This window comes from Streptopelia decaocto, assembly GCF_964273445.1.
Source record: "Streptopelia decaocto genome assembly, chromosome: 14".
Taxonomy (NCBI): domain Eukaryota; kingdom Metazoa; phylum Chordata; class Aves; order Columbiformes; family Columbidae; genus Streptopelia; species Streptopelia decaocto.
In genome coordinates this window covers 973,202-1,000,477 of record NC_138669.1, presented here as the reverse complement: position 1 = coordinate 1,000,477, position 27,276 = coordinate 973,202, and the positions used below count along the sequence as shown (strand labels likewise).

Here is a 27,276-nt window from a genome sequence, read left to right as displayed (position 1 = left end):
TTATTTTGGTTTTTAATACACATCCTCTCCTAAACACGAACAAGCACTGATTTCTTCCTGACTGACACCAGGAGCCGAGTTCATGCCCATTCAAAGCCCACCCCGGTGCGTTTTGGCTCCAGGATGAGAAGCTCTTTGCACTAACGGGGTGGGGAAAGGGGCAACAGGAGCCCTGGAGGAAGTTGTGATACTGTGAAAAACTGCTCAGACAACATGAGGTTGGGATTCTAAATACATTCTCCAACTTTTATTCGTCCCGGTGGGTAAGTGGTGGATTAAAAACCTTGGTAGCAAAACCAGACCAAAAAATATATAAGGCTCCTGCTTCCAGAAACAACCGCGTGCGCTTGCGTGTCAGATTAACATGTGGAATTATGGTTCACGTTTCGACAGTTACTGTTCCTCATGAGGAATTTGGGTTGGCAGTGAGAGGGACGCGCTGCGTGTGTAACCATGGCAAGTGTGCAACAAACACCGTGTGTGTTTAGGTGTGCGCAATTCTGAGCGAACGGCCGCGTACAAAACGTGAGACGATGCTGATGATTCTTGAAACAGTGTAAGCAGAGGAGACAAACCCTATTAATAAACAGGATAGCTTAACGAAAGCTGTTTGGCATTTCCCAACATTCACCAATGTGCAATATTAACCCTTCTGTACCTGGATTAGATTTTTGTGGAGTCGTCTTCCTCATGTCCACGTTTAGTTTAACAAGTGAATAATATGGAAAACGCTGCATTTGTTTCCGCTGGAACTCGGAAATTCCGCGAGTGAATTCTGGGGTGTTAGGGACACATCACCAACCAGGCGAAACAAAAGCTCCCATTCTCTAAGGTTTGAAGCCAAAGTGCAACCGCCCATCACAGAAACCAACTGCAACCGGCTTTAGCCAAAGAAAAACCACCATCAAAACTAGAATTTCAAATGCAGTTCTGTACTATGTCATACACCCCCATTCCCCCAAACCTTAATCAGTACTGTGGATTAGATACTTCAGTATAAAATAAAATCCCATCAAACAGAAATTAAGGATTCAAGGGACCAAAGCAGCAGTTTCCAGAGGTGCCTCCGTGTGTGTGCAGTGCAGCTCCTCTGACCCACCGTGTGCAAATCCCATCAATAGCAGATTTATTCCAGTCTGATTCACTTAGCAGTGCTGAAACAAATTCACAGTATAAACTGTCAAGACTCTTCATGCTGTGAATGTGTATGTATATATATTATATATATATATATATAAAAACCTAAAGTGCAATTCATTCTGTCTTGCAGAGTCATACAACTCTGTACTTCAGCGCATGTTTACAGCAGATTTCGTAACAGAAAGAAGACCCCCCCGCTTAAACAACATAATCATTTCATGGCAGATGTTTCTGCTTTTCAATAGGCTGCATTAAATTTGCTTTACTGTACAATCTGAACAAAAGGTTATTTGTTCAGTCCAGTGTCTGACACTTCTGGTTTCCATCGCCAACTGGTAATATCGAGCACAGAACATCTGCAGTTTTACACCTAAACGTGTAGCACAAGACGTGTCTGAAATCAAAGTTCATTCGTAGTTTTCCAGCTTTTGTGCAGTCAGACTCTTGATACTTAAATCCTCCTCCTGACGCTCTAATGATACCCTGGTCGCGCTTTTCCCTGCTCTGCTATAGCAGCTCTTGCTCATCATCTTCAGAGCCCGAGGGTCCTTGTCGTACCTCCTCGTACCACTTGTTGGTGAGGGTTTTCATCTGGATGCGCCCGTGATGCAAGTCCTGAGGCAAAAACAAACCGGAAAAGTTTGTCGTGTAGCTACAACACTACTCAGAGCAAAACAGAAAGAGTAGTTTAGTGCGTTCCTTAGGAAATAATCCACTCCTGGTGTCTAGGCATGCAAAGCAATTCTTTCCTACCAGAAAATATTTATCAAGTGTTCAATCAGTAATTATTTGCACAAAGTTTGTGATGGTGGGTATCTTACCGCGTGTTTTCCAGCCGGTGCAGCCCCTGGGGGATTCTCAGCAGCCCGGGGGGGTCTCAGCAGCCTTGTGGCCGTGTGGCCAGCCCAGCTCTGACCTCCGTGCCCGGGGACACTGGGGAGTCTGTGCCCCACAACCTGCTGTTCGAGCCTTTGGTTGCCATCCGATGGCAGCCGTGCTTTCGGCTACCAACTATGAATCGGATGCTTACTCTGGTTTCTTGTTCCTTTTTGGATTTTCAAAAAATGCCTTTTGTGGGAAAGTGCTGAAAAGCATTCTTATGAAAAAAAAAGATACAAAATAAGAGGAAAAATAGTATGTTTGTGCAGGCTAGGAAGATGGAATGTGCAAACTTTACATAAAGTGATCAACTCCGCAGGAAAAGTGCTTAATTCTATGGCAAATTGAAAAAAAACAACAACTATATGGCCAATGAGTGTCAGGTTTCTGAGGTGCGGAGTGGAACAGGCACAGCACTGACGCCTCCGAGCCGCTCGTGTTGGGCTGCGTGTTCAGCCAGGTGTCATTTTGCATTTGCAGCTTCAAGTCTTGGTCTCCCAGTGAAGTCTTAAAAGGGAAGGCTGCAATTCTGCTGCGTGTTTGCAAGATAAAACCTGCACTCTGCAGAAAACGGCAGCTCCAGAGCTGACAGACCGTGCACAGCAAAAGGCACCAGCTTGGGGTGGCAGCACTTTAGAAACTCTGCATGAGTTGCAGCAGTTTTCTAGTTGTAACTAATAACTCCTGATACTCTGCAAGATTAGAGGGGAGTTCAATAAATCCATACACCTTTTAAAGTTTAATTGTGCCCTGAGAGATGCTCATTTAATCAAACCTGCAATTTTCCAGTGCAGCTTTTCATTACAGCTGCTCTACATATGCACAAGTAACATATTAGATGGTTTGCTGTTCCTCATGTAGAGGCTGCCTGGCTACATTATGAGCTTCAAATGGTACAGATAGAAGTGACAATTGTACCACAGAGTCCCTTTTCTTCAAGAGAACGAGATGGACTTACTTCTTGTGTGAGTCTTCTGGTAAAGAAAGGATTCAAATACTTGGCATCAAACCACATAAAGCCTTTGAGGTCCTGGCGCTTTATGTACTGGGCTTCATATTCCTCCTCTGTGAGCTCCGATAAATGTTCGGATTCTATGGTATTTCCCTAAAAAGATCACAAATATTAGAATAATGTGAGAAATATGGTGGTGATCCCTCCCGCTCGCTCCAGCCCCTGCTCTGCGTTCTCCCTTCGCACAACCAGTTCCCATGCTGGAACAAACTGGCAGTTATCACCCAGTGTCCCAGGGCTGCATCCATCTGCCCAGCTGCTGATTCCCAGAGCCACCTGGCTTCCCTTTTCATGCTGAAAGTTGAAAGACTTCCAATGCTCTCTATTTTGTATTGTTACTATTGCTGAGAACAGATATCTAATGTGCAGGTTTTCTTTTGTGAGCTGGATTTTATCCAGCAAGCAACAGTCTAATGTCTTTGTCTCACTAAAAATAAGCCCTGTATCAGAACACACCTGATCTGCGCTCTTCCTGTACGCACCTCCCTGCTTGGACAGAGCGAGTTAATTCTGAAGACTGCGAGCTCTCTGAAACCTCATGCCCAGAGGAGCTGTTCTTCAGACCTTCCAGAATGACACCCCGTGTGTGTCGCTCGATGGTCCAGGGAAATCCAGGCAAATGCTCTGGACACTGTTACTTCAGCCTCTTGCGCGTGAGGTTCCAGACTGGCTGCGGGTTTTCTTCAGTATCCTGCTTAGCCAGAAATTGCTTTAAAATAAAACCCAGACAGGGGGTGCTGTTGTTACCACCTTCTCGTGGCCTTTGCTTTGGCTTTTTCAAAATAATTCCCATCTGCCTTTTCTGATTAATTCATGACTCACACTGTACCAGCTACTTTCCCTTTGTATGTGACTCAATCCTCTATCATCTGCTTTATGCTTTTGCAGGGGTTACTTTAATTTGTATGGATCAATTTATAATTAGATTATGTTAAGAGACTTCATTTCTCCTCCCTTTGTCCAAACAGTTATTTGTGTAAACACTAACCAAGCTCTGTTTTCAAGATCTTTTAAAAGAATATTGCTTGGCTTCTTCCCACTACACTTTGATGGCCTTAGTTCTAGTTTTTAGTAAAAAATACTGTACTAGTCTTTCCTCAAAAAATGTACAAATTTAAAAAAGTGATAATCGGACTAGAAACTGCAAACGAACCATCTTCTCTGTCTTGCTGAGATTAATATCCTTCTTGTTCCTCTTGCGTGCTTTGGAGTCCTCGATGTCAATGAGCCTGATGAGGGGCATGGTTCCCCCCCCCAGCAGCAGGATGGTGAACAGCACGATGATGATGGTGCTTGTCCCGATGAGCTGGCGCTTCTCGATTGGTTCCAAGCCCAAATGGAGGCTGAGAGCGTAGGGAATTGCACCACGTAAACCTTATCAGAGAGAACAGCAAATCAGTTAAGATCCTGATAACTCAACAGGAATCCTCTATCTTTAGAAAATTTATGATCCTATACTATTCCATATCTCTCATTTGGTTACTACCAAATCAATCTGAGCTCTGCTGGTCGTCCAGCACAAAGGGCAGAGAACACACCTACTGCACTTGGCTCTGAGAACGGTGCAAACGTTGACTTTTGCTCCATAATGGAAACCGATTCCTCCCAGAACAGCCCACACAATGAACACGATATAACATTTTTTCCAGTCTTCCGTACTTTGAGCTTTAACTTACCACTAAACCACATGATAAACATCATTTTGGGGGTGATTTTATGATCACGGAAAAAGTTGAGTAAGTAGGAGAGTGGGAAAATATTCACTGCTCTACCAAACAGAACAAGTACCTGGAAAAAACAGAGAAAAAGCAGAAGATGATTTGATGTGTCACGTTCGTGTAGGTCCCACTTGCACCCTTTTCACTCCAAGTCTTCCAAGTCAGTGAGCTGCCAAACAGAGAAATCTCAGCAGACATCGACGTGGAATTTAACTGTTTAGCGCTTCGTCTGTTTAACTGAAACCACACCCGACTTGTCACTGACAAAGGTCCGATACAATAAATAAATCAGAACTCAAGAGGCGTTCTGGGGAGACCGAGAGTTGCTTTCAGCAGAAGTTCTCAGTTCACTCCTTTAACCGCTCCCTTGGCACAGCAGCCCGGAGGCAGCAAGATGGTTCTCGTCTCCCCACAGACCTGTTCCTCAGAGAAAAAGGCCAGAAGCCAAACTAATAGCATATAATTGAGTTCCTTGACTCTTCCGTGGGTATGGTTATAAAATATATGACGCATTGAAGCAACATTTTGAGAGAGAAAATGGATGAAATGGCAGACGATGCACAAATCCAGTGAAGAGTGTAGCTCAGAAAAGCAGGGGTTTGCACAAGGGCATTGCTTCTAAACTCCACCACAAACAGAGCTTGGTGAGATAAATATCCCAGAGTTAGTCAGCAGGGTCCCTGAAGGGCTGTGCCGTTTTCCTTTATGAATCACCCCAAAATTATGTCATTTGCGTTACGCCCGTGAGGGCAATGCTACACAGAAGGAAGTGTCACACCTTGGGTATGTATTAGATAAGGAAGTTGGGTGTAATGCAGTGAGAGCAGTTCCCCAGATATCATCCCTATCTGTAAATTGCAGAAAACGATTCTCCCCTCGAACCATGAACTAAAATGAGCTAGTATGTGTCGCTGTATGTGACTGGAAATGGATTCACATTTCCCTCTTTCTGACTCTGCGAAGAGAACCTGCTTTTCAGGTCTCTATGAAACAATTCTACCAGCAGCAGGTGTAGTAACCCCTGTGAAACATAAAGTGCCAGTACATAGAGCTACACTGAAATACAGAATGAAAGAAAAAGAATGAAGAATTGAGTCAGAATGAATACACGCTGGAAAAGGTTTGAGTAAGGAGGAGGTGAGCTCAGAGTGGAAGGTGATGGATGGACTGAACTGGTTGATGTAAACGAACTGCAACAACAGATGAGATTCGAAAGCTGTAGTCCTGGCGTGAAGAAACGGAGCAGAGTTTGGGATCAGTTTGAAACTGCAGTTTCTACAAACTGCCCGTTCACACGAATGATTCATATGAAGCTAAAGATAAAACCTCAAGGTTATCTCCCAGGAAAACAGGTTCTGGAATAAAGTGGCATGTATAATAATCTCAACATCTTTGGAGATTAATTTGATTTTAATAAATCTAAGAGGGTCCAACCAAGCAGGGTTCTTTTCCTTATTTTTAAGAGTCTTATAGAGAAGGGCTTCAAAATACCAGCAAACTGGAATTCCTTAAAGAACGCCGATGTATATGTACACCAAAGCACTGAGAACAAGAATATTTTCATGCTTTTAGAGTCAACTTTGTGCAATATAGAAAAATATAGAATGATTTTCATATAACATAACAAATTTGTTCAAATATTTTAACTGTAAGGTATTTTCCCTTCCCTCCTCCCAATATCTAAACTGCATGTGAACAAGGTTGGAAGGAACTCAATACCTACTATGCACCAGATGACAAAGGACATTTCAAACTTGTGGGGAAAACTGAAAATGGACAGTCCGAGGAACGCGAACACACACGTTTCTGAAAAAGAGAAATCGCGTCTTAAATAAATGACTCTCAAACCTTTTTTACTCCTATTATAAGTTACTACATGTGGTACATAAAGTATGTATTTCCTGACTTCTGAATGCACAAAATAGGCACAAAGGCCGGGTTCTCCTGCTCCTGCTGCCACAGACGCTTCTCCCAGCTGAAAATTCCTGATGTGTGTGAACAAAGCTGGCAAAAGCTTGTCCTAAAGACTGAGTCGTTTTTCACTTGAACGTGGGACACACTGCAGAACACAAACTGCAGGAGTGACCGATGACTTCTGGAGCTTTGAATCAGATTCCCTATAAAACTGAAATGTCGAGCACGATCTTGTATGTTGCAAGCTGAACACTTATAAAGTATTTGAGAAGTTAAATTCTTATAAGCAGCAACAGTTAATTACTTTCTCTGTAATAAAATACTGCACTGTATGATCTAACAACCCTTGTATATTCTCTAGAAGTGATGCTTGCAAATCTGAAGTAGTATCAGCACTGCACAATGACTCGAGTAATGCAAACCTCCTATTTCCACAGCACCAACCCATAACCATCAGAGAACCGAAGAGTGAGGCCGTTCCGTCAGGCCCTGCTGTGCCAGCAAGGTGAGCTCCGTATCGGAAAGGTGGTTAAAAACAGGAGGGTGTTGGACAGACAGCAGCAATATCTGAGTTACTGTGGTATAAGATATTGTTTGTTCATGCTCTGGGTATTGACTACTTACATTTGCATGTTCAAAACCTGCTGCAAACATGGACAAAATTACACGCTATCTTAAATAATGTCTTTACAGTGACTTGAATGAATATGCGACTTTTTTAGCTTTTGTAATAGATTGAGACCAAACCCTGCTGAGTTACTGGTGCTCAGGTAATGAGTGGTTTAGTTTCCAGCAAGGCCACTCCCTGACAATGCTCCAAATGCATCTTTCTGCAAACAATACAGAACAGATTCATGCCATCCCCTGAAAAACAGGGGTGTATTTGTAATACAGAAGCGCGTCATTTCTTCACAAGCTGGGCTTGTAATAGGAAACGGAAATGCTATGGGACTCTGTTTGTATTACTACTTCCATAAACTTCTCAGTTTGTGAAGCTGTTGTTTATATAAGTAGCTTTTTATGTCTCAAACCTTTTTAAAAAAATACGGCTAAAAATCCATATGATACTGGAGGAATATACCAGAGATCTCGGTTCAGTTATCAGCCTTGTGGCAAATCTGAGCAGGAGCTTGAAGGACGGGGAGGGAGATGTACTGTACGTTTTATCCAGTGCGGTGGGAAAGGTGCCTTGGGATTGCATTCCAGCCCCCGCGGTCGGGAGTTCTGCTCTTACAGACACATTCTGCTGATACAAATGACTAGAACAAAATCCACACCTCTGCTGCTCCCATCAGAATCACCACGTCAGGCAAACACAATTATAGACTATTACTATTAGATATATACTAAAGGTAGCACCTACCGCACATGAAAGCAACAGTTCTCAGTGTCTGTTGCATTAAAATCTGTGTCACCGGGGACAGGTTATGGTGTGTGTAGTGAGACATCACGATGCCAGAGAAGAGAATTGCCATGATACCTGTAGATACCAATGTGGCAGTCAACAGAAGAACAGCTCACGCTGGGCAAATATTTGTGTTCACAGCCCTTAGTAACGCAAAAGTTTACAAAGCAGCAGGCGGGGTTTCCACTACCATTGTTACTCACGCTGGTCTCATTCCATTCAGCATATTCAATCCTGGGAGGTTAAGTATGGGTCACTTGCAAGCTAGAATAAATCCCTCTTATGGCATATTTTCCCACGAAAGTGAGGGAAATAAAAAGCTGACTCTTGAGTGTTTTTCTTGCTTTTCACAGATAGAGAGGTGAGAGCAAAAGAATAAATACAATTTGAGAATAGAGAGGGTAGAGAGGTGTATGGACCAGCCCTCCTGAAGAGCAGCGTTCTGTCCCAGCCGTGGCCGGCCAGGCCCACCCGCTGCACCAGCCGGGACAGCGCACCCCATCTTACACCATAAGAACTTAGGAACGAGCAGCACACACAGGCCTATCCCCCATTTTCTATCAATCTGTGAATCACAAAAGCCATTGAGACTTCAGAATCCAGGGCAAAAATTACCTTTGTAAGAAGGTACAGCAGCCGATATGGGAGGCCAGAACAGCTACCTCAGATTCCACTGTATTTCACGAACCCTCGATTTTGTGCTAGGGATTTTTCCATCTACTCTGCTTCCCAGCTCTTGGTTATTTAGGGGAAGAATCTGAATTCTGACCTATTCCGCTAGCTGCTCAAGACGTATCAGAGGCTGGATAAGTTAGCTAATTTGGCTGAGATTACCACGTGCAGCTGCAATTTGAATTCTGTTAGAGGTTACTGGGGACAATACTGGTATTTAATTCTTATGAAAACTGCAATTACTTTTTCTACACTTTTATAACATGAAGTAGAGAATCAGTTTCTTTAAGTCAGGAGCACAAGTTAAATGAGAAAACATGTAAACAAAACCAGGGGCCATCTTACGCACAAATAATACCTCTCTAAATTCATCAAAGAAATGTGCACATGCTAGTTTTGCTACTCGCCTGAGAGTGAGATGCCTTCTGCGAGTCCATAAGGAAGGTAAGCGAAGATAATCATCATCCCAAACTCCAGGGAGGGCGTCTTCCTTAAATCAATGTGCTTCAGCACGTGAATGGGAAAAGGTTACGGAAAAACTACGTAAAACGAAATCCAAAGAAAAGTTGAAACCTGTGTGATTCCATTACAAAGCAATGATTATGTTTAATGAACACCTGGCTCCCTCAGACAGTGTGAAAAACTGTTGTACGAGCCTCACACAAAGGATTATCTACAGCAAAGTCAGTGTAACATGGAACAAGCTCTGAAGAGTAACAAAGGTGTCTGACTTACAACAAAGATCCTTCCTTATCTCAGCAGAGAAGCTTCTGGGTTGTTTAGCAACCAATTCATGGAAGAGGCAAAATAGAACTCCATGTAAATCCAAACGGAACGGTTTCTGAATTCAGCTGCCTGAGTACGACACACAGGGACAGATGAGCTGGTCTGACCCAAAAGCCCTTGGGAAAAGCAGCTTGTTTTTTTCTTTTTAATTAACTGGTTTATGTATATAAAAAAGGAGCCATATGCTTGTAAAAATGGATTGCTATTGAAATGGAATTAATACATTTTGAATTTACAAAGCAATTACCATATTGTATAGCGCTCCAATGCACATAATCTAAGCTACTATACAGCATTTCAGACCTTAATTATATTCATAAAAATTTGATGCAACTCTTCAATACAAACCCATGCACGCGAATGTAAAAACAAAATGAGCATTAGAAAAATCCTTGGCTGACAAAATAACGTCTTATAAGAAATATCCCCTAAGAAATGCTGGAGAAGATGGGGAGAAAAATCCCTTTACAATGTTAAAGTTCAGCAGTTTCACACGTGTATCAGCGAAGCTCAGAAAGGATATTAATGCGGAGATGAGCCCAGTAAGGGTGCCCAGAGCTGCAGAGCCGAAGAACATCTTAAGGAAGTACCCCAGTGCCTGCAGAAAGGTTTGCCAGCCGCTTACATCTGACATATTTTCTCTTGTCAAACCTTCTGCTGTGCTAGATATAATTAAAAAATAAACACAAAGGAACGGTTATAAATTCTAAGCCTGGCTCCAAAAATACCAAACGTCTTTTGAGAACGACAACAACAAAGACTTCCATTTCTCTGCTGCCACCACTCTTAAAAGGCTTTTACTGTGATACATGTAACAAGAGGGATGTCAAAAGATGTTAAATCAAGTCTCAGTGTAATCCCCAAAGGGAAACCTAATTCTGCTAAGAATCTGGAAATCCAGCATTGCTCTTCTGAAGAATCCCCGGAATGGCGTAAATGGGCTGTGATAATGCTCAGCATTACAAAACTACTCTCAAACTTGGAAAATGCATTAAGAACTCTGGGTATGAGAAGGAAAAGAGATGGATGGTGTGATCCTTGGAGAAGAACAAATGAACAGAAAGACCGACCATCGAATATTCAGGAGTGGATGAGAAACAAGGAGGTCACTGCAGAAAACAAAGCAGCTCCCAGGAGGAAAGGGGAGCAATCTCCTTGAATTTCAGGAATGTATTTCATAGAATCCTGCGCACAGAAGACACGGATTTTAACCAGCGCTCCTTCCGGCTGCTGCTGGCTTGTGTGGGCTGCCATAGAAGAACCGCAACTGTATTAAAAGCAATTAATTAACCGAAAAATGACTCTAACTTCACTACTTTCTCAGGATAGCTACTCCTCCTATACATCTGTAATCATGTATGTTGACTTCAGAAATAAAATGAGGACTTTTTTACTTTCAGTCCCCCAAAATTATCATGGGCAAAAGATAAGGCTGTTGGATGTTGTTCTTCCCCACGACAGCACCAAGATAAAGACAAAACTATTGCACATATGTCAATGTATCCCCCAAATTGAAGTGTGATTGTGGGTGCACGCAAATGATCCAGGAGATGCAGCTGTGGATTTAGCAAGGACAATATTTCTGTGCAAGCCTGAAGGGACACGCGTTGGTCCTCAGTTGTAAGGACCCTCAGGTGGAAAGGAGCTGGTAATGGGATGGACTTGGAAAGCAACCAATTATCTGGGGCCAAGGAGAGGAGGCACTGAGGTAGTGTTAATTAACATCCATTTACTGTCTTCTGCCTATACGGTTTGTGTGATTGGTTGGTTTTACTAAAGAAGGATCACACAAAATTCAGCTTTACACCAGAAAGATGTGATTTGTTCCAAATAGAGATAGAAGAATTACTGTATAACTGAATAACTAATGATCAGACGATGAAGTGGCTGCTGTTTCCATAAACACGTGTAGCTCAAATGCACTCACTTGGTCAGGACAATAGAGACTGCGTCGTTGAGAATGCTTTCTCCAAAAACCAGCATGTTAAGTACGGGATCCACGTTGAGAGCATTGAAGATGGCAATAGTAGCCACGGGGTCAACTGCGGATATTAAAGAGCCGAATGCAAAACTGGGAGAACACAGAACAAAAACGAAAACCAGGTGAAAGAAATATATGTACCTAGTAAGCTCATATGAACAACTAGTAAACACATTTTACTTGTTGTTTTTCGCTTGCCACCCAATTTATTTATGGATTTTAATAGAAAACTGCTGTGCTTGCTGTACAATAGACAAACAAAAACACCCAAATAAACCAGGAATGAAGTTCATGTGAAGGTAGGGTGGTGTACTCCTAAAAACCAGATTAGATCCCTTGCCAAGTTGTGGAAAAGTCTACATTATTGATACTGAAAAACTTATTCTGTCTTTTACGAGAAGATCTGGATGAGGAAGTTATACCTTTCCCATGCATACTAAGAACACCAGCTTTAAAGGTTGGTTAAAAAAACTGTTATCTTTTCTGTCTAGAAAATCACTGAGCGCTATTAGGAAATAAGGGTGTGATATATAGGGTTTAGAAGTGTTTGATCTATTTATTAGTTTCATACACCTTGTTGAACCTCAGCAATCTAAACAATAAGCAGAAGAGCTGGCCAAATACAGTGCATTCCCACTGCCAGGTGTCTTGAAGAATGTTTCATACACTGCACCACTTCCCCAAGAGCTTACCTGTCTGTCATGTTGAGTTTATAAATTACATCAGCCTGAAAGAACAGGTAAAACATAAAAAAAATCACAGTCAACTGTGTTTTTCTGCTGTTTTCAAAAATTGAAGCTATTTATCAAATCCTAAGTTCGTTATCATGAAAGCAATCACAGTAGTGCTGTTAAGCAGTCTAACAGTGCTGCCTCTGCCACCCCAAATCAGAAAGAGCAGCTGAAGCTGGAGCAGACGCGGGTGAGCAGAGTCACCGGGCACTCACAGCAGCAGGAACCTGAGCAGCACAGGCAACTCTGAATTGTTTGGCCTAGCAGAACCAAGTCTGAGAGAAAATACTATTATGTATGTCTATATCTAATCAATACAAAAACACTAAAACTCAACTCTAGTCTTAATTGCTTTTAACACGGAACATGCTGTATTTATGGAAGGGGTTCTCTAATGTTGCCTCTGATAGCAGAGCTGGACTTTGGGACCCAGGAATTTGCTTTCACTATATATGTCTGCTCTTGAAAAATGGACTTGTAAAGAGCAAGCTGGATAAACCTAAGTGCTTCAAAGCAGTTATTCTTACCTGGCCCAGGAAATAAATTCCTCCACCTACAATGAAAGCTGATATTGCAGTGCCAAATACAGAAAAGAGAGTGATGGAACCAATGTTCTGAAAAAAATTACCCTGGAACACAATAATACAGTAAATTAGTAAATTCTCTGAGTAAATGATCCGAGGGAAAATTCATGTTAGGATTTGCATCTCAACTAGATTCTGATGCGCAATGCCGTTTCCAATAACAAAGCTTCATTAGTTTGGTTCCCCGTACCCCCGGATACACACCCCCACCACCTGCCTCAGGATCCTGCTCCCTCCCAGTCACTCGTCCGTATCTTAGGCTGTGATTTTGTACGAAAGAGTCGTCAGTGTTGGTACCAGTTCACGGTATCACTATCGCCCACTGCCCGTCCCTCTCCTGCAGCACCCAGGGAGGACCAGAACCACTTAAGCTGGGACTAGAGCTGTGAGAAATGCCCATGGAAACACAGGCACAGGGTGAAACCCTGGTCAACGTCTTCCTCTTCTCCAGGCGTGGAGTCACCCCACCTTTCCCACTGCTGACCCTACTCCTTCCTATTTGGCTCCTCCACATCAGCCCTGAGGAGGTAAGAACCTCTCCAACCAAGAACAACCTCTGCGTAGCACCCACCACCTCACCAACATTCACTCAACAACAACAAGTCACATTCCCTGCACGCTGGGCTGAAGAGGCTTAAATTTTGCATTCTCAATTCCCCAATGATTAATATGATGGAATTTAATGCAATTATTCTAAACTTTATGAAGATAGCTAAGAGCAGAACGTGTTCCAAACAAAACCTCAACACGGAAAATGGGTGTTTGGCAGTGGCTGACCTTGTGCAACGAATATCCGGATTCAAATATAATAGGTGGAAGCAAAAGCAGAAAAAACATATTTGGACGAAACATTTCTTCTTCCTGCAAAACAAAAATGTACCATTTCAAGGATATAATAATTATTGAAATAACACCAGATTTTCCAAAACGGAAATGATTGAAAAAAGTTGGCAATTAAAATGGCGTTGATCCTTCTCCCTTCTTATCACAAAAACAAAGACTGAAGAATAGCAAACTACTCCAGGGCTGCTACATCTCTTGTTGTATGGGGGGGTTTAATGCAGTGACAGAATCTACATGTTACTTATTTTAAATTACTGTCTCCAAATTAGCTGCACAGCAAACAGGTCATTTGTGGCACAGGAGAACTCGGTCTGTTTCCACCAGAATTATTCCCATTTTATCTCACAAAGTCTGCAAGGACTGTGAAGGAACCTTTTTGGCCGCTGGTTGGAATATGACTGTGACCGAGTGCAGCTTCCCTAGAAAACTCACCACCTGACAAGAAGAAATCAGATCATCTTCATACACTTGCAAGTGAACAGGCTCAAGATATATACCAAGAGTCTGAGGCTTGACTCCTTCTGGCAAATGTAGTTTATGCCTGTAATTTAATGGTACTACTCTGATGGTTTCTTTTTACCATCAGAGTGATATCAATGAAACCTACTGTGAAGAAAGGTGCTGGTTTTTGGTGACCTTACTCTGTGTCGCCTCTCTCATCGCTTGGCTCCGGCTGCTTGACGGAGCTGTACCCAAGGGGCGCAGCCTCCTGTCTTCTGCGGGCAGACCAAGCGCAGGAGGCTGGGCCCCACAGCTCCCAATACAGCAGGACTCGCCCCCTTTGTAAGCAACAATTAATTTGTTAAAATCCAGGTTAAACAGCCGATTGACTGTTCCATTAAAACACTGGTTTTCAAAAAAGAAGCACTCATCTCTTTAAAGTCTCATTCCTGCTGGTACCAGCGATAATCATCTTAAAGGATTGGGGGGCTTAGGAAATAAAACTCATCCTTTATACTGAAATGCTCTGGTCCATTGTTCCATGTGCACAGTTCTGCGTGTCGATGGCTCACACCATTTCGTTTCCATCAACACAGTAACTGCGCGAGACCAAAAACCCACGTACCTGGGTAATTACACTGTTCAAAAGCCCTTAAAGCAGAGCTGGACAAGAATTAGGCACAAATTAGGAATGAAAAAACACAACCCAGTGCACCACCCACTGTTTCTAATAAGTAAATATGTAAAAATGAAATATCACAACATGACTCTAGAACTCTGTAATTGCTTAAATGAATGTACACGGGATTAGTGTAGTTAGTTGACAAAAATAAAGAAGTATAATATCTAATTTAAAAGCTACATCTGATTGTTAAAATACATGAAAATGCATAGGTTTCCAAAGGAGAAAAATATCTTCCTTTAGGAAAATAACTGCCAAGAAATATTAAGCTGCAAGCTAGGATTAAAATTCACTACTCAGACCAAGATTTTGAGCTTGCAAAGGCAAATCCTGTTTGAAACTGGCAATTCAAACCACTGTGATTTCTATCAGTACATGGATCTAATCCTAATGAACTGTTTGATCCTATGAAACAAAAATCACAATTTAACTACTGCAAGGTTTTAAATTAAAGCGGGAATAGTGAAGAGTTTCTTGCTTTGATTATGTGGATAAACAGTCTTATTTAAAATGTTTAAGGATTGCTTTGAATATACCTTCCAGTTGGCCAGCTTTTGAGCCTCTATGATTTTGATAAATGCTCCCATAAGGATACCTAGGAGAGAAGGAGAGAACATCCTGAGAGAGTCACAAAACACAGCGCTGGTTCCAGCAGCAAGTCTTTCATTCCTAAATCACAAAAACCACAGAATGGGTTTGGGTCAGATAAGGCCAGTTTCCAAACGGTACATCATGACATAGCTCCTGCACAGCAGCTCGTCACTTGGGCTGTCCAAACACCGAACACACGTATCGAGAGCGCTGTGTTCGCTGGCTCGGCAAGGTAACGGGTTTAACTACTCAAAAGTGCTTCTCATCTAAGTCGCATTCAAACAAAATTCCACCTTTCGTACTAACGAAGCAGGAAGCTGTGAGCCAGCCATCCGTGTGAGAGCACGAAACCCTCATGTCACTTCAATGCTATTTGCAGCCCTGACACAGCTCAAGCACGATCTGTCTGCTCCGGGGGGGCGAATTGTGTCTCAATGAAATCACAGCATTACTGGCAATGAAGGAGGCAACAAATTCTGATCAGGGTGGAGACACTGGCAGAACTGTTTCCCCAATGAATTACTCATATTTTAGGTCATGTAGAAACACTAATCTGAGCATAAAAACTTTATTGAGTGCTGCAAAGTCAATGGTGAAAGGTTATTGTGCTCTTTCCTCCTATGCATCTTCATACAGATAAGACAGAAAACTCCACACTAACAAGATTTCTTCTGGAAGTCATGAAGATAATTCATGAATTGTCATTAATTGCTTTCAAGGAGTTATGAGGAATTTGTCTTTAGTCAGATTCCAGATCTGTGTTTGTGCATAGCTGTGTTGTATTATTCACAGAATGGAGACTCCACCGTTAAACACTGGGATGCAGAAGCAAAATACGCTGAATGAAATGCAAAAAGTGGCTGAAAAGCTTCAAGTTTGCTTTCCTGGAACTCACATGTTTTGATTCTCTCATGCTGTAGCTATCAAAAGACTCTCACAAATAGCATCACGTGGATTACTGCTGATGCATGCGTCATACACACAAAGCTATGAGGCTTAAGCCTTCTTTCATACAAAAATATGTGAAGGCATCGGTCCCAGAGGATAGAAATAACAGTTCCATGAAACGATTTATGTGGAAAGGAAGAGCAAATCGTTAGTGACCGAACATCAAAGGCCTGCTGCTCTTTGAAGGAGGACGGAATGCAGATACAGCCACTCACATGCCACAGAAATGCAGGTCTCAGTGCTACCAGTCAGCCGTTCGTTCTGTGATGGAAGCTGCATCAGATGCCAAGGCCTACAACACTTCCAGTCTTTGCAGAGCGGCAACATTGTCTTCAGCTGGTACAGGCAGTCCTCATATCACTTAACCAGATGTTTTTTGTGGGAAAAAAACAAACCACAACAAGCAGAGTCTATATATCTGAAAGCGCAGACTTCAGGAAGTGTACTTCCTGTAAAAAGCTTTCAGTATTTCATGAATTAGTATCGAGAGCCCTCACATAAACATATTTCGAGGGGATTTAACAGAAAAGAGAATCCCTGAGCTCACTTGAGCTGCAGCGGAAGGGCTCCAGGGTGACTCCTGCAGGGATGGCAGCCACGCTGCTGGCCTGCGGGCCGGGCACCCCGGCCTACTGCTCAGGAGGCTGAAGCAAACGGCTGCTCTCAAGTCTTCAGAGGCAGAGCTGACCCAACCAACAGCACAGACAGAACAGGTCCCTTCGTGATATCAAAAGTTAAGTGAACAACGATACAATTGAAAGGCAACAGCAGAGGTTAAGGGAAACGGATGAGCCTGAATCGTACGATTTACACCTTTGCACAGCACAAGTTACTTCTAGCTGCATTTTCTACACAACAGTGCTACTAAACTAAGATCGTGCTAAGCAAAGTCATCAAACAGAGCTCCACAAAATAATGCACCACCAAGAGGGTTTAATAGCAGCCGAATCAAACTTTTACACTGGTTTTTAAAACTTGCCCCGCACATCCTTACAAACTACTCTTCTTTTATTACTAGATTAATGAAGGCAGGTTTTATTCAGCTGGTTCCATCTATTAAATCAGGCATGTCAGTTTTGTCAAGGGACTAATTGGAAAGCCAAGTCTGTACGAGTTAATCTAAGCCTCATTCTTTTGAAAATGTTACAGGAATTTTCTTATTACAACCAACCTTTATTTTCTCCTGAGAACAAGTTAAAAATCAGTAACAAATCAAAGAGAAAAACTTTTCTGGCAACTATTTTTACCAATTCCAGTAACTTTTATGGATGAAGATCAAAATCCAGCCTTAATGCGCTCCCGCCCTGTCTACCAGGAGAGTAACGTGCCCTAAAAACTAAACCAGAAGCTTCTGAGCAGCTTCGACAATAGGAGGAAATACAGCTGTGAAAATCATCCTTATCTTCTCTGCTGCCGTATTTATTAGCTTTCAATGACTGCCTGAGAATGTTTGCTTGATTTACAAATGAAAATGGGACACACCTCACTGCTGGCACTGCTAGCAAAACCGGATACTTGGAACTCAAGCTGTGCTCTTGCAGCTGTGCAGATCATCACCAGTAACAGAGGTTCACGGAGCAGCAATTAGCTGGCAATTCCAACGATGATACAGATGCCGTGTCCTGTCAACTGAGCTGACAGTAGTTTAAAGATGGCTGAGTCAATAAACTAAATAAATAAGGATTAAGTGACACAGGACATCTGTTAGTTGGGTTGCTACACTCTCTTGACTTAGTGGAATTGCATTTGCTGGTATCATCTTGTCTGGTTTGGGAGACAGGCTGCAGCTACGCTGTGGTTTACACCGAAAACCGACCTGTCCAAGTTTCCCATACGCCCGTATGAAAACACAAGAGATGAAATGCTGCTCCTTCCTACCCATCTTGAGGAGCGGTGACCACCCCAGCACAAAAACTACCAGTTCAATGAACAAGCTTTTGTTGGGACTTGTCCTGCTGCTGAGATGTCAAGAACAAGAAACAGAAAGAGAAGGTCTGTATGGCTGTGCCTCTGCTGTTGTGTGCACAGCTCAGCAGGAGGGTGACACCAGCTTGCCTAACAGCTCAGCTCAGCACTGCCCAGGGCTTGCTTGGGGCAGAATATGAGGAACAACAGTCAAGAAAATCCAAAACTATGCCAGCGAGAGCAATCAATTTACTGCTGCATTTTAAGTTGGTGATTATGTGTAAATTTAGGTTAGCTATTTAATAACAATGGTAACCGACCTGATTAGAAGCCAAATAAACACCCTTCACCTGGATTTTTCATACAAAGAGGAAGGATACTGAAGGAATAGTAATGTCCTTTTGGAACCTTTCAAGACACCGGAAGACACACTACACAAGGCATCTCAACTGTCCACGGCAATAACGTAAGAGGGAAGGAAAGAGAAGTGTGTCAGTAGTGACTCAAACACCGCTCGGCTCCTGTGGGATGACACAGTCAGCACGATGCGCAGCAGCTCTGATCTTTGTGTGTCACACTGCGGCAGACACAGGGTTAAACACACCAGAGCTGGCTGGACCCTGCTCCGATAAAGACCAGGTGTGCGTGCAATATGCAGGAAACCCATCCCAGCACTACCGCAGATTTCTTACAATTCTATATGGTGTTCAGCTGCACAGAAATACTGAAACTCAAACAGAGCCTTGCAAGCAAGCGTCTCTTTAAGCTCCAATAACTTCCACTGTGCCAGTTATGTGATGCGGTCTGCATCAAACAGTTATGTAAAACTTGAGGGAGTCACACCTGCAGGAAAGTATGTTTGTCTTTCTGCTAAGTAACAGCTCAAAGATTTTCTCAATCTAGCACCCCAGATGCAAGAAGCTCCTTGTTTTCCAGAAAGCATAAGGTACTGACAAGCACCACAGCGCTCACTTCCCATCCAGAAAGTGGCTGAAAATACAGTCACGAAATATGAGAGAAGGCACCAATAAAGTAAAAACTCTACCTGCTCATCAAGTATTACACTTCCCCACGCCACATCAGGATTATAGCTAAGCATCTTTCTCTTTCCGTTGTATTTTTAGAATGGCTGTCGGTGAAAGTGTCACTAGTAATAGAAGCAAAAATATCACGGATTCTTGTAAACAAGTTACAGAGACAGCTGAAAAGCTGTTGCTGGGACTAGTTAGATCAGGTTCTTTAAATATTATGTTAGACAGTACGCAAATAACAAATGTATCTGGCCTGATTTCCTCCTCATTTACACATTAATAAATCAGGAACAACAGCTTACAAATAAACAAAATTGCCCTAACATAAAACTACAGGTTTAGGAATACTCCAAATTTAATTCAAATTAATTAAGCACTTGATCTTCATTAAGGGTGCCATTCTTACAGCTCAAGTCACAGGAAGAGCTCTTGTCATGGTACTACAGGGACCGTTAAGCAACTGGCAGTCCAGGCAGGTTTTCAGAAACAACTACAGTCTCCACCAAGATTAAAATCACATATGCAGACGGGATTCTACCAAAACTAACGCAAACACATGTAGCACTTTGAAGGGAAGGCCAGAGCCTTGCTGCCAGGGAGGGAGCGCTGCAGGGTCTTGTCCTCCAGTGGGACGCAAACATAGAGCAAACTACCAAAGTACGTAGGTGACCTCCCTATAGTGCCTGTATGCGTCAGGATTTGGCCGGGCTCTGCTCATATGCTCGCTTCTTGGTTTTCTTCCATGAATTTGATGAATTGGTTGTTTTCTTCACTGCATCCAGTTTTCTGCATCTCTCTATTGACGGTTAACACACAACAGAGCATTATTTCAAATACAGACTAGTGAGAATCCCTGAATTAACACAAATCCAACATAAAAATGTCATCGTTACTCACCTAAAGAAACAACGGCCACACTCTCTGGTAAAAAATGAAGTCGGTATCTTATCAGTAAATGCACCAATATGATGCAGATAGCTGTGAAGGAAAAAAAAATTGTAGATTTAGAAACGTCAGAAGAGAATAAAATATACTTTAAAGTAGTATTTCTAAAATATAAGCAGCAAAACATCTCCTAATGGTGTAGCAGACATCCACTAATGCAAGTAAACAAATTTTAGTTCAACCTAATTCTCACTGAAGTACATAAAGGCACCTACAAATGACCGAAAATAACTAAGGCAAATTTTAGGAGTTAAGATTATGTTCTAAAAATACCAAAAAAATACACAAATGATTTGCAGAAGTTTGTGAAGTGCTATCAACTCCAAACCTATTGTTTTTGGCTACTGGAAAGAGTAACCACTTAGAAGACAGGTCTCTCCATGCAGCTTGCTTTGGAGGAACCAAGGACACACACACACACACACAAAGGAAAACATACAAACCCTTAACCAGCCACTGAAGTTTTGTTTTTGCTACAGTTTTGACTACAGCGTTACTCTACGCAGATGCCAAGAGATAACTACAGCCTACTAAGAAAGAAAACAGCCCAGACTTAGCCAGAAGTTGGGCATACATGAGCCATTCAAAACACCTGTGTAGGTACAATGTTGATATAATTATGGCAATCTGCATGATATTATCGCACTCCTGTAGGAATGTAAGAAAGTAAGGAAAGCCAGAAAAATAGGTACTGAACTTTAGTACCTGTGCATGGAAATGTGACTGCCTTCTGTTGGCTTATATAACAAAATATCTGAGCGCTAGAATTGATATCTGTCTAGTACGCGGCCCTCAAAGACAGCGACAAGCACCACGGGGTACTCTGACAGTGTCTTTTTCATACATGAACACGTGCCATGTGCTTGTTAAAGAGGGTGAAGCCAATTAAACATGTTGTTTGCACTTTGAGACCATGGTGAAAAGGTTTGCAATGGTCCTCAGCTTTCCACAGGTTTGGGAGGTTCAGGCAGTTTTATACCCAACTTTCTAAATCCCTGTGCCTGTATAATATTCCACTTCACAGAGAGAAAGCCAGAGAACTAAAATGCTTAATGATTTTGATAGCTTGCCTGTGTCCTCAGATACAGAATACGATTAACAGATGTTAAAAGACTTGCAGCTTATCATTCACCTAATACAAGAAGACTAAAAAAAATGGTCATGCCACTGGATTGCTCCTCTTGCTGCGCCTGGACGCCCGTCTGCACCGGCAGGATGGGTCTGGCAGGTGTAGGTACCACCAGTCTGGTGGTGGCAGCCACTGTAGTGCGCAGGGTGACATTGATGGCTTCATGGGTGGTATTTGCAGACCTGTCAGGATAACATAAGATGTGATTACACTGGATGGCAGAAGCATGATAAAGACAGCCTACTGAAGACATGCACACATGATACAACCACCAGATCACACTGAATTTGTACTAGCGACTAACATGCTACAGTAGCTTTTTCAAAGCAGTGTCTGATCACAGATAAACACTGGAAGTCCAGACCCACGGAGCTGATTAAAGCCGAGTACCCTGATCCACTGCAGGCACCAGACACCGCGCTGCAGCTCGGGAACGGCTGACACAGGGAATGTCAACCTGTCGGGTTACCAAACACTGCCCCCCACCCCGCCAGCCCCGCGGAGGGGAAGGGCCCCCCGCCGGGCACACGGCAGCGCGGCGCTGCCCCGGGGGAGCGTTTCCCGCCAGCAGGCTCCGGGGAACGGGCCACCCCGGCCCGCCCGCCGCCACACTCACTCCGCCATCTTGCCGCCCGCCCGCAGCCACTTCCGGGAGGCTCCTCGGCGGCGCTCTAGCGAGCGCGTCCGCGAACTCTATGGTCGGTCCGCATGTGTGCGCGTGATCGCGGGGGGGGCGGAGAGGGACGTTGTCACGTGAGACTGTCCTGCTGTCGCGTGATGAGGCGATGTCGTCATGCCCTGGCGTGACGTCATCTGTCCCATCGCCCGGCGGCCCCGTGTCCCCCAAGTGCCACCAGCCCGGGTCATCAGCCACCCCGTGTCCCCCAAGTGCCGCCAGCCCGGATCATCAGCCACCCCGTGTCCCCCAAGTGCCGCCAGCCCGGATCATCAGCCACCCCGTGTCCCCCAGGTGCCACCAGCCCGGGTCATCAGCCACCCCGTGTCCCCCAGGTGCCACCAGCCCGGGTCATCAGCCACCCCGTGTGCTCGGGTGGAGCCCGAGGCCACAGTGGCGCAGGGCCGTTGCTGCAGAAGGTGATGACTGCAGGCGGGCGCCCGAGTGTCACATCAAAATGTCCCATGTTGCGTGAAACAAATCCCGCTGCTTTACACGAGACGCGCCCAACGCGCGGCGTCCCGGGAAGGGCACGGCTGGGCCGCGGTCGGCTTTCACTGCTCGACCGAAACCGAGAACCGAGCCTGCAGAAAAGCAAAAAGTGTCAAACAAACGTTTTTCCAGCCAGCATTGAGCTGAATCACAGACCCACTGCCTTAAAATCAGTGTCAAAGTGCTCTTGGATTCAATGTCCTCCAGCTGTCGGCCTTTCCCGGCGCAGGTTTCACGTGCCCTCCTCTGGCACAGGCTGTTGTGACTTGGGTCTGAACTCTCCCACGCATCAGCTCTTACCTGCGAACAGGGCTAATTAGCACCTCCCGGCTTACGGAGACGCTTACGGACACGCACAGGTCCAGTCTCCGAAGGTCTGAGGTGCAGGAGTGACGGGCACGATGGAAACAAACAGTGTGACAGCAGCACCTGCATTTCTGTTCACTTCTGGTTTGACTTTCTGAAGAAAAAAGAGGGTTTTGTGCAAACAGCCGTGTTGGTCTGTGTACCTCAGGGTATTCTGAAGGCCCTTTGGAATATCAGCCGTGCGCTTTAGTCAAAATAAGGTTGTAGACTCGTGGCACAGACACACTGACACTGGTGTGAACCATTGTCATGAAAGCAAAAGCCATTCCAGTAGATACGGACATGTCAGACCTGTAAAGGAACAGTGAGCCCTGGCAGCAGCTGTTGGGGTGTGCGTCACCGGGACGGAGCCGAGCGCGGCTGGTTCTGCGGTGAGACGGAGCCCACACCTCCTCCTCCGCTCTCGCCTTCTGATGTGGTTTTGTGGTGACCTACTTAGATAGTCTTACAGTTAGAACCATCTTTTTTTTTTTTTCCACACTGGCTCATTTCTGACAACCTGTTAATTTCCATCTGCTTGAACTCATTCTCTCCGTTCAGTAGCGTTTGGGGGTGCGTGACTTCCCCCCAACACACATCATGGGCAACTTAGAGCTCGCCGGTGCCGGTGGGGCGAGGGTGGCACGAGCTGGTTCCCAGAGGTGACGTGACCTTACTCCGTGTGGAATCGGGGGGGCCTGTGGCTGCGGCACTGCTGCTCTTTGATTTTAAGCTCGTGATGCTCTGGAGTGGGGATCAGGAACAACACTTCATCCATAAATAACGAAGCTTGATCCATAAAGAGGATGAAACACGGGAAATTTCTTTGTGAACTTCCTTTTTTTTAATTTTGTTTCCGTGCAAAAATATAAATTCAAAGTTTTCCAAACCTTGGCCGATCTCAGGGTTTCTGAGGTGCTCCGATTGTGCTGTGTCACAGCACCAGAGGGGTATGGAGGGTCGCTTCAGTACGAGCAGAGACTGGTGCAGGTCGTTCCACACGGCTGGAAGCGCTAAAAGTGAACTACCAGCGTTTCCCTTGAGAACATATCTAAAAAGAAATTCATCTTCTGCAAATTTGCATGGTTTTTAGTTCATAATAACTTCGGGGGTTTTTCTTTTGCTTTTCTGGGCAGGCCAGTGAAAACGCAAGAAGTCAAATTGAAAGGGCTTGAGGGAGAAAAGAGGTGGGAATGTGGCTGAGAAGGGCAGCGGGGCCACGTGCATCTCTGCTCCGCACAGTGCGGCTCGTGCTCCGGGGCACACGGGACGATGGAGCTCCCCTGCTCTGCAGCCCGGTCTTCCCTCCTGATCCTTATCTTGTTCACCTGGAAACCAGGGAAAAAATCTGGCTTGTCTTCCCTTCTTCCACATCTTACACCTGTGCTGCTGCAGGTTGACAGGAGCAGCTGCATCCGGCTGCAAGGGCGCAGTTTCTCCAAAGCCAGTCAGTAAATGGTGGCAGAAGAGCCACTGCAGCAGCGCGGGTCGGGGCAGGGGGTCCCGCGGGACCCTCACCGGCTGCCATGGGCTGCTGCGGTTGTTCCACAGTGATGGTCAGTTCTGTACCGCACTGGTGCAGGGAAAAATCTTACCGCTGTCTTTTCTAGTCCCTGGAGCTCTGCTTGGCGCGCAGAGCAGGTCATCTGCCGAGCAACGAAGGCCAGAACTTTTAACTGTTTTGCCTTTCCTTTGCTTTTGTTTTGGTTTGGGGATTTTTGGTTTGGCCTCGGCCTCATTTTTTCTCGCTTGTTTTTTGTTCCCTAAATCTTTCAGCTGGCATGATCAGGAAACTCCGCGCTTGCGTTGTTTTACTGGCCTTGTAGCCGTCATGTGCTTTTAATCATGAGGGCCGGTGCTGGAAAGGGATGACTGCGGCATAGTCAGTCAGGATGTGCGCTGACCTGCTCCCCCCGCGCCTGCTGCCCTGGCCGGGGGAGCCACACACGGGGGTCGGGGCCGTGGGGAGGGAAGGAGGACGGAGCCAGGAAAGGGGAGCCCTGGGAACCTAGAGAAAAAACCCAGGGCTGAACCTCCCAAAACACAGGATCTGAAGGAGAAAGAAAGAAAAAAGGGCAAAGGGAGGAGGATCAGAGCAGCTGGAGGATCAAGGGTTGCTGGGTCAAGCGACTGCGGGAGAACAGAAGCCCCAGGTACCAGGAGGTGCAGTTGGTCAGCTACTGGAAATGGTCACATTTCTACCGAAATGAAGTGTCAGCCCTCGGAGCAGCACGCTCTGAAGTAACCACAAGTGATCAAATTATAATGTCTAAAAGGTTCTGCATGAAGAGACGGTGATTTTCATGTCTCACCTCTGACTCATCAGCAGGAAATACCACTGCTTGCTTGACCTGCTGTTGCCATTGAGCAGGGCTAGGCAGGCTCAGCACCACCGAGATAACCGCTGAGCCAGCGCCGGCCTGGCACCACTGTACGGATGGTTCTCCAAGGACTTGGTAGCAATAGAAAGGAATCATTTTGGCAGGAGGCCTTTCACCTTGCTTCTCACTTGTGGTTTTCTGATGCACAGCTACTGAGCACCTGTTGATTAACATGTGCAATGAATGCTGCTTTTAATAGATCACAGGAACTTCACAGTTGTTTAAGCTCATCTAAGATGATGTGGCTGTAGGTAGCATAGTGTTTAGTTTTAATTCTTAAATTATACGGAGCAGCTGAGGTAGATAGCTATGTGGAACACTGAGGGCAGGCGCAGATGAGTGACCAGCTGTAACCTTGTGCTGGGAACGCGGGGCAAGGTGCTAATTTACAGGCACAGGACTTTGTTCTCTCTTACAAGTGCAGGCTCTAAAGAGCAAGGGCACGCCAGACTGGCTCTAGGGAGTGGGCTGAGCAGTTATGGCAGCCTGTGGCCTTGGAGAGGCCTGGGATAGCTTGTGTATTATCTGTCAACACTGTGGTGATCTCAGGGCGGTTGAACAGTCACCTTGATTCAAGTCCTTGTCCTGAGATCGAGAGCACGGAGCTTCCTCCTGCAGCGCTGGGCAGGCGGCCGAGGGGGCTGCCAGCTATTGCAGGGAGGGTGGGTGTGCTTCACCCGGACTTACTGTACAACCGTCCTGCAAGTATTTACATGTGCCACTCACCTTCATAGCTTGGCTTTACAGTAAAAAAATTCCCAAGGTGTGGAGAGGGGTTCAGCTCTCAGCTCACCTGAAGGTTCTGATTCTGGCACAGAATATAGTATGGGCCAAACAGTGAGATGAACCTGGGGTTTCAAAGAGATCGGGCAAACTTAGTACCATCAACAATACCACAGTCAGCAGTGGCCTTGAAATGTCAGTATCTGTGGGTTGCATGTGAGGAAATGCCTGTGGTACAGCACCACAGTGACAACAGGGTGCTTATTGCCTTTTGAGGGCTCCATCACCCCCTGAGCAGCCGCTCCTGAGGATGCTGGCAGATGTGGAGCAGCCGCTGGCAGATGTGGGTGCTGGGAGCCCCCCTGGAGCAGCCGCTGGCAGATGTGGGTGCTGGGAGCCCCCCTGGAGCAGCCGCTGGCAGATGTGGGTGCTGGGAGCCCGAAACAGCCTCTGTGCAAAGACATCTCCTGCTCCATTCTCTCAGTTTTCCTGCGCTCCAGTATGAGACCCAGAAAGAGAGAGCTGGTTGTACTTTAAAGGGAAGGATGAATGATCCCTGTTATCAAACTCAGGACGTTTGTTTATTGTACAGGCGAAGGTCAAGCACGCTGCTAAGAAGGTAGGGAAAGAGTCAGTCGTGTAATTCACTTGCTTTATTGCTTTTGGGCAGGTGGGAAGGATTCTCTCAGGCTGACTGATGAAATGCTGCAAATTGTTTTAAAACCTTCACTATAGAGATTGTTTTTAATATCTTCTTAACGTGTCTCAGTATATATAGCACCTTATTCTCTTGCTTTCTAGATATATAGAGCAGGCATATGCCTGTGTGCATACATGTACACACTTCTATCTATAAATATAAACAAATATATATAGAGGCAAATTCCAGGCATGAGTTCTCAGCAGATAATGTCTCTCCCGTTGCTTTGGTATTTGTTGTTCAAAACTGTTGGATGCTTGGTTTGTTTGCTTTTCATTTCATGTTTTGTCTGGTTTTGACATGCTAAATCTGGAGTTTACCCGGGAGGAAGCGGCGGCACAGGGAGCACATCGCAGGGCTCCAGCCCGTGCCCAGCAAGATGTGCTGTCGCCCATTGCCAGAGATCTGCCCGAAATGCAAACGAACGAGATCAGACCTTGGGAGCAGGGACCCGGAGGGCAGCAGGAGGGGATACTCCCAAGGACACTGTCATGTCACCTGCTGTCACCGCTGGTCAAGTGGCTGAATTCAGGGACTGAGGACACTGAACTCCCTTGCACTGGACATGGGGCCGGTGTGCGGAGAGCCTTGTCAAGAAGCGGCGGCTGACTTCTGCAGCCCT

The 27,276-nt window shown here is 44.9% G+C and overlaps 1 protein-coding gene across 5 annotated transcripts; it reads right to left on the bottom strand.

Annotated features, from left to right (window-relative positions):
* Nucleotides 1–1,109: 1,109 nt before the first annotated feature.
* On the bottom strand, nt 1,110–21,994 carry SLC9A8 (solute carrier family 9 member A8). 5 transcript variants are annotated; one of them, XM_082065691.1, is made up of 16 exons: nt 21,954–21,994; nt 21,341–21,519; nt 20,161–20,241; nt 15,325–15,383; nt 13,600–13,683; nt 12,766–12,867; nt 12,200–12,234; nt 11,454–11,597; nt 10,050–10,188; nt 9,148–9,253; nt 8,027–8,143; nt 6,473–6,555; nt 4,708–4,819; nt 4,185–4,405; nt 2,978–3,124; nt 1,110–1,755 (listed from the first exon to the last, which is right to left on the bottom strand). In XM_082065691.1, exons 1-16 carry the CDS (start codon nt 21,959–21,961, stop codon nt 1,648–1,650), a joined length of 1,725 nt encoding a protein of 574 aa, XP_081921817.1. In that variant the 5' UTR covers nt 21,962–21,994; the 3' UTR covers nt 1,110–1,647. The 5 variants fall into 5 exon arrangements, with proteins under 5 accessions (XP_081921817.1, XP_081921818.1, XP_081921820.1 ...); XM_082065692.1 differs by lacking the exon at nt 21,954–21,994 and adding an exon at nt 21,642–21,668; XM_082065694.1 differs by lacking the exons at nt 20,161–20,241; nt 21,341–21,519; nt 21,954–21,994 and adding exons at nt 16,543–16,786; nt 16,875–20,058.
* Nucleotides 21,995–27,276: the final 5,282 nt, after the last annotated feature.

Bases quoted from the DNA above. Each gene is read 5' to 3' on its own strand.
- SLC9A8 (XM_082065691.1), bottom strand. The intron at 15,384-20,160 runs GTGAGTAACGAT...CTTCTCTCCTAG, and splicing joins TGTGGCCGTTGTTTCTTTAG to GTATCCTTATGGGAGCATTT. The intron at 11,598-12,199 runs GTAAGCTCTTGG...GTGTTCTCCCAG, and splicing joins AAACTCAACATGACAGACAG to TTTTGCATTCGGCTCTTTAA.